General features: G+C 37.1%; 1 protein-coding gene across 12 annotated transcripts in view; it reads left to right on the top strand.

Moving 5' to 3' along the window:
- The window catches only part of LOC138751919 (obscurin-like), a 755,203-nt gene that overhangs the window by 694,790 nt on the left and 46,716 nt on the right, over window positions 1–13,697 (top strand). For 10 of the 12 annotated variants that reach the window (XM_069914884.1, XM_069914878.1, XM_069914879.1 and 7 more), the window contains 4 exons: window positions 4,234–4,279; window positions 4,802–4,879; window positions 10,112–10,277; window positions 10,386–12,545. In XM_069914884.1, the coding sequence (XP_069770985.1) occupies window positions 4,234–4,279; window positions 4,802–4,879; window positions 10,112–10,277; window positions 10,386–12,545 (2,450 nt within the window). The remainder of the gene's footprint in view (window positions 1–4,233; window positions 4,280–4,801; window positions 4,880–10,111; window positions 10,278–10,385; window positions 12,546–13,697) is intronic. The other 2 variants (XM_069914880.1, XM_069914876.1) reach the window with 2 other exon arrangements.

Raw genomic sequence — 13,697 nt, 5'->3', positions numbered from 1 at the left:
GAAGTCAATATGAGATTCAATTATTATAAAGAAAAATCGCAATAATACTACAAAAATGCACATTCAATGTCCATGTTGAACCAAATGGGAGAAAACAAGAATAGAGAGATAATAGAGAGAAAAAAGAACAAAATAAGAGGAACCCCCCCCCCCCCAGAAACAAGTATAAAAAGTAAGAAAAGAAAAAGAATAAGAGAAAGAAAAGATTGGTTTCACCTCAGATAAACCCTACTCCTATCAAGGGACAAATAGCCTGACTTATCTTGGGTCCTTGACACTGCCAGCAGTGGGGGACGAGACAGGAGGAGGGAACGTTAAATATTTACCCTGATATACCTTCGGTATGAATTCCATATTCTTGATACTATATCATCCCTGTTGAGGTTATAGGTGATCTTCTCCAGGGGAACACAATAATGCATTTCTATCTTTCCAAGTTATTGCTATGCATTTCCTGGCCATTGTTAAAACGAGTTTAACAAATTTTAATTGATATTTCGACAGCCTCATTTTAGGTCTTACATCTTCTAAATTCACAAATAAAAATAATTCAGGTGCCTGAGAGTAACGAATTCCAGTAATTTTTTCCCCAGGAAATTACCCAAATCTTCCCATTCACTTTAGTGAATGACCAGGTTGAATGCAAGAAATTACCTATTTCTTGACCACATCAAAACATTGGTCTGATATTTCTGATTTGAATTTATGTAATTTTTGTGGATAAGTTATAGCTGATGCAAGAAGTTATATTGCACCAGCTGATACCTTACATTAATCATGTTAATCATGTCCTGACAGAAGTTGGACCAGCAAAATGGATCAATTTCTATACCCAAATCTGATTCCCACCTTTGTCTTGATTTATCAAGCCCTTGTTTAGGGGTTCCTGTCCAAAGTAAGGATACATTTTAGAAATACATTTTTTTATGCTCCTGTTTTGAACTAGAGTCTCTGCTTCGCTACACTGTGCTGGACCTAACTTGTCCCTTAAATAATATCTTATCTGAAGATAGCAGAAAAAAAGATATATTTATTATTAATTTGCTCAAATGTCTTAAATTCTCCCTGCTCATAATAATCCTCAATACACTTAACCCCTCTCTGGGACCAAGTGTCCAGGATTTTATTATCAATCGTTAATGGAATTAATATATTTTGACCGAGGGGTATTTAAGGTGAAAGACCCCCCTCCCAACCTTGTCCCCAATTTGACCATTAATTTTATTCCATATTGTAATTATATACTTTAATGGGGCTTCTTTTGGGAGAGATAATAATTTATAATTCCATTTATATTTAAGATTTTCTGCTATCCTCTCACCAACCTTATACAACTTCATTTTTACCCAAGAAGACTTGTCTTCTCTGTCAAAGAGGGTGGTGACAAACTTCAATTGGGTTGCCCAAAAATAATTTTTGAAATCCGGGAGTATTAATCCTCCCATTTCATAATTCTATATTAATCTATCAATAGAGACTCTGGAAGGCTTACCTTTCCACAGAAACCTCCTGATGCATTTATTAAGGTTTTGAAAGAATCTCGGAGATCTAGGAACAGGCAAACTTTGAAAAAAATATTGTACTCGATGGAGCACATTCATTTTTGGTCATGTTATTGTACAAAGAAGATTGTAACAACGTGTAGTCATCTATAACCCTTTAATCTGGAAAACCATAATAAAATGCTTTCTGATCATAATCAAAATGGAGATATTAGAAGTGTTGGTGAAAAACATTGATTTTAAGGAATATGTTGGAGGAATTTAAAATGAGAGTTCACTAAAGTGAGACCAGGTGGCTGAAAGCACCTGATGGCTACAAGAGTGGAGCAGATTATGGAAATAGGCAGAAAAGATGCCACGTGGAAAAGGTTGAAAATTTTATATTTAAACTATTGGCTTTTATTTGGTATGGGTGGGTGTTGGATAAGCAACTCTAGGAAAAGGCATCATTTGTTTGAAGTTTGATGATGGTAAAGGTTGAGTGTTCTTGCCAAGAGACCATTAGAAAAGTCCTGTTTGTATGTGACAGAAACATTGATCTTCAGAGACCTTCCTTTAAAAGCATGGTAACTTGCCATTAATACATTTGTGGAATAACTGTAAAATAATTCATGTTTAGCAACCTGATAATATAAAATAATATAAATTACTCATTGATTAGTTTGAATCTCACTTCAAAGACAGAGCTTGCCAGAAATAGATTTGAAACATAATATCTGATTTATTCACCCACACCCTCCATCTTTGGAATTCTCTGTCCGAAAGAGCTCTGGATGCTGAAGTATGTATAAGGCTGAAACAGGTAGATTTATGGACCAAGGTGATGGTAATCAGGCAAGAAAAATGAGACCAAAGATCAAGTCAGCCATGATATTATTGGATTGAAAAGCCATATGGTCTCATCCTGCTCCTATTTCTTACGCACCTTAAAGAAGTAGAGAGTGGCAGAAAGATTTAGGAGGGCAATGCTAGATCTTAGAGTGAAGAAACTGAGTTATTTAGTTTTATATCCTTAAAACTATCATATACAGGTATGAATATGACCACCTTAAAACTATCATATACAGGTATGAATATGACCACCTTAAAACTATCATATACAGGTATGAATATGACCACAAAAATATCATATACAGGTATGAATATGACCACCTTAAAACTATCATATACAGGTATGAATATGACCACAAAAATATCATATACAGGTATGAATATGACCACCTTAAAACTATCATATACAGGTATGAATGTGACCACCTTAAAACTATCATATACAGGTATGAATATGACCACCTTAAAACTATCATATACAGGTATGAATGTGGCCACCTTAAAACTATCATATACAGGTATGAATGTGACCACCTTAAAACTATCATATACAGGTATGAATGTGACCACCTTAAAACTATCATATACAGGTATGAATGTGGCCACCTTAAAACTATCATATACAGGTATGAATGTGGCCACCTTAAAACTATCATATACAGGTATGAATGTGACCACCTTAAAACTATCATATACAGGTATGAATGTGGCCACCTTAAAACTATCATATACAGGTATGAATGTGACCACCTTAAAACTATCATATACAGGTATGAATGTGACCACCTTAAAACTATCATATACAGGTATGAATGTGACCACCTTAAAACTATCATATACAGGTATGAATATGACCACCTTAAAACTATCATATACAGGTATGAATATGACCACCTTAAAACTATCATATACAGGTATGAATATGACCACCTTAAAACTATCATATACAGGTATGAATATGACCACCTTAAAACTATCATATACAGGTATGAATATGACCACCTTAAAACTATCATATACAGGTATGAATATGACCACCTTAAAACTATCATATACAGGTATGAATATGACCACCTTAAAACTATCATATACAGGTATGAATATGACCACCTTAAAACTATCATATACAGGTATGAATATGACCACCTTAAAACTATCATATACAGGTATGAATATGGCACAAAGATGGCACAATTAGAAAATATCATGTCAAAAGGATACTTCAGAAAACTGAATAGAAGAGATATATTTGGCAGTGCATCATTATAACTTCAGCACAGAACATCAGAAAGTTATGAATGTTCATTCACTAGACACATTCAGGCAGAGTTTGATTTTTTTAAACTATTTAGGGAATTGTGGTAACATGTTGGTGCTGAAAAGTGACACTAAACGACAGCTTAATCTTATTGAATGGTAGAAGAGGCATGAGGGGGGGGGAAGTTAAAAAAGGACCTCTACTGATTCTATTCTGTTCTCGTTTCCACATTATTCACAAACATTGTGGATGACTCAGTTGATGCACTTGCACCCTCCCTTGTGTTCTGTCCTGTCCCATCTCTGTCTCTTTGTTGGCATCATTTAAGAAGTTGACAAAAGAACTAAACAAAATATAGAAACTGGGGGGAAAAACTGAAGCTAGGCCATTGTCCTAATAGAATTGTTGTTATATCGAAATTGTTCTTTAATATCTAGTAATGTGCATTGTGCTAGATGTTAAAAAAATAGACAAACAATAAAAAAATAAAGGTGTTCCATTGTCTCAATGGAATCATCGTATGAAAAATAATCTCAGTCATTTTCTAGCGTGTATATAGTGTGCTTGAGGTTATTTAGCTGTTTGTGCAGCTTTGTAAAATCTAGTAATTTGTATAAGAGCTTTTTAATTTTCATCCTTTAGGGATAGGCCAACAGCATCGGAATGTCTGAATGATCGGTGGTTTCAGGTATGTCATTTTTGCTTTTGCAATATAAACAAATATGTAAATGCAAATTGTGTTGGCCTTTGTTACTGCTTAGTGATAAACCAGGTATGATACTTAAAATAAAATTGGGAAATAATGACCAGCAAAAATCATTTTGTGTACTAGTTTTGGTTAATGAAGTGTATTTAAGTTTTTTTTTAAATTTTTTGCTGTCATTTAATTGAACCAAGTCTATTTTGGGATTAATTTTAAATTAGTTTAGAGAAGCAGCACGGTAAACAGGCCCTCCCAGCCACGAGCCCGCAATGGCAACTCAATCCACGTGACCATTTAACTTACAAATCCCGTATGTCTTTGGAATGTGGGAGAAAACTGGAGCACCCGGAGGAAACCCACATGGTTATGGAGAGAACATTCAAACTCCTTTCAAATTGCGCTGGATTCAAACCTGGGTCACTTTCACTATTAGATTCCTTTCAAGAAAATATATATTGTTCATAGTTTTAAGGATATAAAACTAAATAACTCAGAGTTTCTTTCCAGATGGAACAGAAGCTTCAGGAACCATGTACAATTAATACAAAAAGACTGAAATTCTTTTTATCAAGAAATAAATGGAAGGTAAGAAAACTTTGTGATCAATACGGGTTCCACTGTTGCTATCGACATCAACCATTTGTTTGACAATATAATTAATAAAGTCAGTATGATTATGGAGGACACTAAAATTGGTGGTTTAGTGAATGGTGGGGAAGTTTATCTAAGATTACAACAGGATCTAAGGCAGCTGGAGAAATGGGCCAAGGAATGGCAGATGGAATTTAACTTGAACAAGCATATTGTGTGGTATTTTGGTAAGTTAAACCAAGGCTGGACTTGCACAGTAAATGGTAGGGCCCTGGAAAGGGCTGTAGAATGAAGCAACTCAGGGGTACAGAAATATGGTTCCCTGAAAGTGATGACACAGGGAGACAAGGTAGTGAGAAGGTATCTGGCATAATTGCCTTCATCAGTCAGAGGAGAGGCAAAGTCGGAGGTGGGTTGAGTGTGTCATGTTAGCAAATAGATTTTAGGAGTGTTTAAAAAGGATGTGGGGCCTTTCCAACTGAGTAATTAGGCAATTAAGATCATTGGCAAGGACCAATAAAGGGTGAGTTAAGTAAAGGAGCAGCTAGCAAGGAGCAGTCCATAGAGTGAGTGACATAGTGAGGAACGAGACTTTGAGGCTTTGGCTCAAGAGGCTTCGGCGAGCAGAGGCTGAGGAAGTGCTCCCACTGTGGAATGGTTGGTAAGTTTATTTTAATTAATCTAATTTAATTAAGAGTAGGTTATAGAGGCAGTTGGGGTCGTCCTGTGCTCCGATTGCGGACGTGGGAGGTCAGGGACAGCACCAATGTTCCCGGTGACTACACCTGCAAAAGGTGCATCCAGATGCAACTTCTGGGAGACCGTGTTAGGGAACTGGAGTTGCAGCTGGATGAGCTTCAGATCATAAGGGAGGCAGATACAATCATAGATAGGAATTACAGGGAGACAGTCACCCCAGACAGTCAGAAATCAGCTAACGGGTGACTGTGAGGAAAGGGAAGGGGGAGAGACAGACAGTGCATATGATACATGGAAATATGATATTGTAGCCATTAATGAAATGGTTGGAGGAGGGGCATGATTGGCAGCTAAATATTCCAGGATTCCATTGTTTTAGACGTGATAGAACAGAGAGGATAAAAGGAGGAGGAGTCGCGTGACTTGTTAGAGAAAACATTACAGCAGTGCTATGGCAGGATAGATTGGAAGGCTCGTCCAGTGAGGCTATTTTGGTGGAATTTAGGAATAGGAAAGGCATGAAAACACTAATGGGAATGTATATAAAGACCACCTGATGGGCTGAGGGAATTAGAGGAGCATATTTGTAAGGAGATAGCATATATGTGTAATAAACATAAGGAGATTTTAACTTTCCACACATTGACTGGGACGCCCATACTGTAATGTGTCCAAGAAAGTTTTCTAAATCATTACATAGATGAACCGACTAGAGAGGGGATAGTATTAGATCTCCTATTAGGGAACGAGATAGGTCAGGTGACAGAGATTTGTGTTGGGGAACACTTTAGGTCTAGTGATCATAATACTATAAGTTTTAGGTTAATAATGAAGAAGGATAGGGCTGGGCCTAAGGTTGAGATTCTTGATTGGAACAAGGCTAATTTCAAGGAGATGCAAAAGGATTTTGAGGGTATGGATTTGGATAATTTATTCAGGGAAGAATGTAACAGATAAATGGAGGATATTCAAAGGGGAAATTTTGAAAATAGAGTCAGTCTGTCCCTATGAGGATTAATGAAAAAGTTAGAAAATATAAAGATAATTGGTTTTCAAAGGATATTGGGAATTTAATTTGGATGAAGAGGGATGTGGACAACAGGTAGAGACATCAGGGAATCGATGAAGTGCTTGAGGAACAAAAAGAGTGTAAAAAAAAAAAATCCTAAGAAAGAAATTAGAAAGTCTAAAAGGAAATATGACACAGGCAAGGTTAAAAAAAATCCAAAGGGTTTCTATAGTTGCATTAAAGTAAAATAGTGAGGGATAAAAATGGGTCCCTTGATCAGAGGGGCAGGCTATGAGAGAAGTCAGAGAGATGGGGGCAATTTTAAATGATTTTTTTTAAACTTTAGTATTTTTTTCAATAAGAATAAACAGACTTTTACAATATAAGTAATCTAATAATAATAAAGCAGTAAAACAAACCCATCCCCTCCCCCCTCCCACAACAGATCCCTCAAGGGAAGCATTAAAAATAAACAAAAACATTCAGTAATTTACAATATTACTAAATTCATATTCTTCATATATACTGTCCACATCTTAACAAAAAAATAATAATTATGTAAATTATATGTTATTTTCTCCATATAGATACACGACTTCAACTCATGATGCCATCGAACTACATTTAACCCCGCTTCATCTTTCCAAGACATAGCAATACATTTCCGAGCAACTCTCAATGTTAGACGAATAAACGCTGTCTGAAACTTATCCAACCTCAAGACCACTAACGGAGTAAAATAACCTCACAAAAAAATGTTTGGATCTAAAGGAAATTGAATTTTAAACAAATTTTGATGAAAATTCCTAATTTTAAACCAGAAAAGGATGAACTTTATCACAAAACCAAACAGAAGGTAGAAATGTTCCAACACATCAGCCACATCTCAAACACAGATCTGAATTACTAAATCCATATTTTTTCAATTTTTAAGGGGTTAAATATAACTGATGCAAAAAATTATAATGAACCATACTATATCTTACATTAATTAATTTAGTCAATCCATCATAACACACATTTTCCCAATCCACCTGACTAATCTCACAATTTAAATCACGCTCCCATTTTTTTCCTTCAGTATTCACTAAGGAAAGGAATATTGAGTCAGGTAAAGTAAGGCCATTTGGTATTGAGGTTGGGGATAATATACAGATTAATGAGGAGGTAATATTGGCTATTTTAAAGACAATAAAAATGGATAAATCTCTAGGTCCTGACAAGATATTCCCTAGTATCCTGAAGGAGGTTAGTGTACAAATAATGGGGGCTCTGACAGAAATACTTAAAATGTCACTGGCCATGGGGAAGGTGCCGAAGGATTGGAGGGTAGCTCATGTTGTTCCGCTGTTTAAAAAAAGGGTTCAAAAGTAAACCTGGTAATTATAGGCCTGTGAGTTTGACGTTGGTGGTGGGTAAGTTAATGGAGAGTGTTCTTGGAGATGGTATATACAATTATTTGGAAAGACAGGGATTGATTAGGAGTAGTTCACAGAGTAGATCATGTTTAACAAATATTATAGAGTTTTTCGAGGAGGTTGATAAGAAGGTTGACAAGGGGAAGGCTATGGATGTTGTCTATCTGGACTTTAGTAAGGCCTTTGACAAGGTTCTGTGTACGAGGTTAGTTAGGAAGGTTCAAGCATTAGGTATTAATGTTGAAGTAGTGAACTGTATTCAATAATGGTTGGATTTGGATGGGAGATGCCAGAGAGTAGTGGTGGAAAATTGTTCGTCAAATTAGAGGATGGTGGCTAGTGGAGTGCCTCAGGGATCAGTTGTTGTTTTTCATATATATTAATGATCTAGACAATAGGATGGTAAATTGGATTAGTAAGTATGCAGATGATATGAAGATTGGTGGTGTTGTGGACAGTGAAGAAGGTTCTCAGCACTTGCAGTGGGATATAGGACAGTTAGTTGGGTGGACTGAAAGATAGCAGGTGTTTGGCATGGACTAGAGGGGCTGAACTGGCCTGTTTCTGTGCTGTCATTGTTATATAATTATATTATATGGTTATATGTTACAAGTGTACAGGTGGTTGGTGAGACCACATTTGGAGTATTGTGGGCAGTTCTGGTCACCCAGCTATAGGAAGGAAAGAATATAAGGTAGAGGGGTCAAAAACTAGAGCACCTAGATTTGAGGTGAGAGGAGATAAATTTATAAAGGAGCAACTTTTTCACAAAGAATATGATGGAGATGTGGAATATAGGGTAATCTATATCTTGAATGAGCTGCTGTGGAAAGCAATAGAAGGAGGTATAATTACAGCATCAAAATGCATTTGGACAGATATACTGTGTGGCTAGGAAGGATTTAGGAAAGATATGGGGCAAAACTTGGTTTGCATGGATGAGTTGATTGAAAGGATGTAACGACACTCTATGACTATTGCTTGGAGGTAAACATCTTGGAGGAAAGCTCCAGGTTCAAAAGCAGTGTTCTAAATACCTTTTCACCTCCTGTGAAATTCCTGGGGGCCTGAATTCCTAGAAATCCAACACTCCATGTGTTAAGAACAAAAGATTTGTTGAAATGGAAACAGGTGGCCTGCAGTTTTAATGATAGAGCAATCTCCATAGAATGAGTGGTTACCTATATGGGCAGCTCCACATTTCTCCATCATCAGGATTGTTCATTCATTTCTGTCTATAAATTGATTTACCATATTTGCTGACAAACAGTAAATAATTGACACACAATTAACAATTACGTTATGTCCTCGGTTGTACCATCAGAGGTCTTAATGAAGCTTGTAAATTTACAACCTTTGCTATATCTCAGGCTGCCAGTCATGTATCAATACACTATCGCACTGAGCATGCTCACCACTCAGTGTGATGTGGCTCTTATAATGCATCTCACTGAGCATGCTCACCACTCAAGTGTGATGTGGCTCTTACAGTCTTGTAGTGTTCATGCTCCAGCATAAAATAGTCCCAAGTTTCCACTGTATATAACATCCCTCCTTCTTTAAAAAAAAGTCTAAAAATTAAAAGATTTATTACGATTTAAATATCTTAAAAATAAATTGTTACTGCTTCTTTACCTGCGTTTGCCATTAAGAATTAATTATTTACAATTAAAAAAATGAGAGATTTTTACTGGAATACACAAGAGTGCAAAATACACAAAATTTGGCCTCACCAATGCCTTATACAACTTCAACATGTCATCCCAACTCCTGTATTCAATGCACAAAAGTGCTGTATAAACTCAGCGGGTCACGCAACATCTATAGGAAGCAAAGGGTCGCCAACGTTTCAGGCCTGAGCCTTTCATCAAGGCATGAGCAAAAAGCAGGCAGCTGCATGACCTGCTGACCTGCTCCAAGACTTTTGGGTATTGCATCCACTACAATTCCAGCATCTGCATATTCTCGTGATTTTTACCTTTAAATTTCAAACAAACTGATTTTAGCCAAACATTTTTCATCAAAACCGTTAATGCAATGGCTAAGTTGTGAAAATATTTCCAACAATCGCTAACATTGTCACCTTTGAATTATTTTCAGCAGGGGTCCATGTGTAATAAATCTATTCTTGTAATGAGGTCAATTCCTCAACTTTTAGAAGAATCATCTGAAGTTCCTTGCCTTGGAATGTCCCAACATTTTGACAAACAAAGCAAATCATCAACATGCAGTGATTTTGAAGTCTGTAGCCAGCAAGCAGAACTAGGTTTGTATCATACTTCAGATATCAGTCAGGTTTTGTTTCAGTATTTGGCAGATGGTAGTGACCATTGTGAAACTCAAGAGGCTGTTTCTTTTCCAATCAACATTTTAGCTCCAGCTATCCATGCTCTGAAGAGACGTAAATCGACTGGAAGCATTGCCATTGAGAACCTAAAACATCAAACATATGCCAGATGTGATGAGAATAATGTGAAAGCCCTGAGAAGCACTCTGGAAATACCTGATGACCTAACTTTAAATGCCATCGGGATGAAACCCTCTACTGCTAAAGAGGTATCAGAGTTAGTGACTTGTAACTTGACACGAGCCATTTCAGCTAACAATGTGTTCACACTTCAAGTATTAAAAAAAGACAGCTCACCAGATTCAAACTATAAACCATCATCCAAACTTTTGCCAAGCCATTGTCTTGTAAAAAATACCTCCTCGAGGGATACACTGGAGAATAGAGATCTTCCCAGTGAGAATCTTCAAAATGCTACAAATTTTGAACAAACAGGGATGTGCTCAGGTTGCACAAAGGGACGACGACATCAGGCACATTTGGATTGCTCACAGGTGGCTGCACAGGAAAGAACAATCAATGATAAAAGGGGTGAAGAAACCTCAAGCCACATCCATGGAAAACAGTACAAGTCAGCTCCTTGCAACAATGAGGATGAAATGGCGTATGCACCCAAGGAAAAATTACAGAAAAGTAAGTCATTTGATGAATATGAAAGAGAGCTTGTGGTTCAGACTACAAGAGAATATGCAAGTGAATTAATGAATACATGTTTCCAACCTTCAGATCCACATTCCAATACAGGTATAACAATTGTTGATGAACCTATAATAATTTTGCCTTTTTCTGCAGGCGAACAAATGTCAAGCTGTCAGAAGTCAGCACCGAGTGATATAATGTGCTCGTCCGAAGGAGACGTTTTTGAAAGCCCCTCAAAAAATACTTCCTCTGAGATGGACCAGTCTTTGCAAACTGATGCATTAGAGTCATTGGAAAAACAACACGGCATAAATTTGGAAAAGAAACCCTCTGTTACTGACATTAAAGAATACAATTCAGAGGGGGACTCCAGTGCAGTTACTTTTCTTCAGCATTCATTAGATCTGCAAAACAAGGATCATAAACTTTCACAATTATTGGAGGCTGCAGAGAGTTCATCTCTCTTTCAACCTTCAGAGATGGAGCACAAGACAGGAAAGAGGCAGAATGATGAAAATCCTATAAATTCACAGACAAGTGTTTCAGGAATCAGATCGTCTGATGTTAGCGACTCTATGGATTCTGAGTTGCAGAGTAAAATCTCCTATTCTGCTACATCATTGGTGGCAAATGAACCTCAGCCCCCGAGTTCAAGAGGAAATATCACCTCTTCATATTATGATGCAGTAGAGCCAGATGCATATTACCTTGACCGATCAGAACCACACAGCGGTGAACTCCATTATGAACATTGCCCCTCATTTTCGAAAGAAAAATTTAAAGAGAAATGCATATTACAACCCCAATCTATGCCTGGAGAACTGATTTCTTCAAGGGAAACAGATGTCAATAAAGATAATCCTCCACGGGAAAAGTTATACCCGACACCGACCACCTCATATGAATTACTGTGCAATGAGATTGAGCCAGAAGATGAGAGTTTGCGAGGTATGACTGCAAATGAATGGGAGTCAGATCTACTGGAATTGCTGGAAGGGAGCGAAGAAGATGAAATCGTGTCCGACATGGAAGAAGGAGAATCAAAAAGGAAAAGAAAATCAAAAAGAATTGGACTGGAAAATAAAATATATCAAAGTTTCGAAAGTCTAAGAAAAGCTTTCCAAAGCCAAAAAGATGCAAGAGCTCCAATTTCTTCAAGTGAAATGAGCCTGATTGTTGGTGAAAGTCACAGTGACCCAAGTTTGAAGTCAGCAGCGAGAACATTTGGTGGGTCTGGTCTTTTAAGATTACTGAGTCGGTCTGCTTCTCTAAATTGGGATAAAGGTTTTCACGATGGAAATGGAGGAGGAAGTCGACATTCTTTATCTGCAATTCTAGAAAGAGGAAAGAGTCGGACATTGCCTGCTCGATTTTCCTGGCAATCTTTGAAAAGCAAGGATTCAGCAGAGAAACTTGAACTGAGAAAGAAAAAACACCAATTAAATAAGGTCCACAGAAGTGCCAAATCATCTAAAATGGAATCATCTAGCAGCCAGGACATGGAACTTATGAAAGCACCATTACATTCCTTCAAACCATACAACAAAGGTGTGTATTAAAACTGGGATGTAAAAGTTACTTGGTTTGGTATTTTTTAAGTGCTTTCTGATTCCAGTCATTGCAAGCAGTTACTATTTTACATTTGAACAAATCAGTAAGAAGCAGGAGGAACTCAGCGGGTCAGGCAGCGTCCATGATAGAAATGGGCAGTCAGACTGCATTTGTTTCAATATTTTAGATTTAATGAGAGTCACAAGTTATAAAATTATAATTTTGGGGGTAATGATATACTACTTTTCAGTGATGTTTCAGAATTTCTGCAAAACTACAACTTAGTTCAGATGAAGCACTTGGTTCCTGTAATTGTTATATGGTTATTTGATCATCTGATTTACTCCATTTCCATCACCTGTCTGACTTCTGCCATCTGCTCGACTTGAACTATTATCCAATCACATGTCCATTATACCCTCAGTCAGAGCCGAGCCTCCTCCATCAACCATCTAATCTACCCAAATCATCTTTCCAGCAAATCCTATCAGCTCTCTAGAGTGTGGGGAGATTCCAGTTGTGTACACATTATCTAAGGTTTCCTGTGCAATAGAATGATTTGATTTGCTGCAGACTACATTTGGCCTGTCAATCAAAGTTTATGCACCCCTGATCATTTTAAACAGGCTTTCTGATTAAATATTAACTGAAATTATAGCTTTCAATTTTCATAATATCATTCATAATAGAACATGGAACATAGAGTGGCATGGTTAGTGTAGCGATTAGCGCAAGACTGTTACAGCGATTGGGACCGGGATTCAAATCCTACGCTGTCTATTAGGACTTTGTACATTCTCCCTTTGTCTGCATGGGTTTCCTCTGAGTGCTCTGGTTTCATCCCACCATTCAAAACATACGTACCAGAGGTTGTAGGGTGTGTTATGAGCCTAGAGGACTCCAAAGCCCTGCAGCAATAGATATTCACCAAGACAAATGGTTACTTAAACAAAAGTTGCTTTTAATTATCTTTAAACATGAAAATAGAATCAAATTTTAACTTATCTCTATTCACTTACTTAACCTAACTTAACCCCCTTCTAATTCTAAGCGCACGTATATGTAATGTGTTTGTACGTTCAGAAAAGTTCTTTGGTTCACAGTCCAATCTCACTTCTCATTCCTCCAAGTTCACTGGTTGCAGGCAAT

The sequence above is a fragment of the Narcine bancroftii genome, chromosome 1 (assembly GCF_036971445.1).
Source record: "Narcine bancroftii isolate sNarBan1 chromosome 1, sNarBan1.hap1, whole genome shotgun sequence".
In the NCBI taxonomy this organism is placed as follows: Eukaryota; Metazoa; Chordata; class Chondrichthyes; order Torpediniformes; family Narcinidae; genus Narcine; species Narcine bancroftii.
The sequence above is the reverse complement of the archived record's forward strand: the minus strand, read 5'-3'. Positions and strand labels throughout refer to the sequence as shown.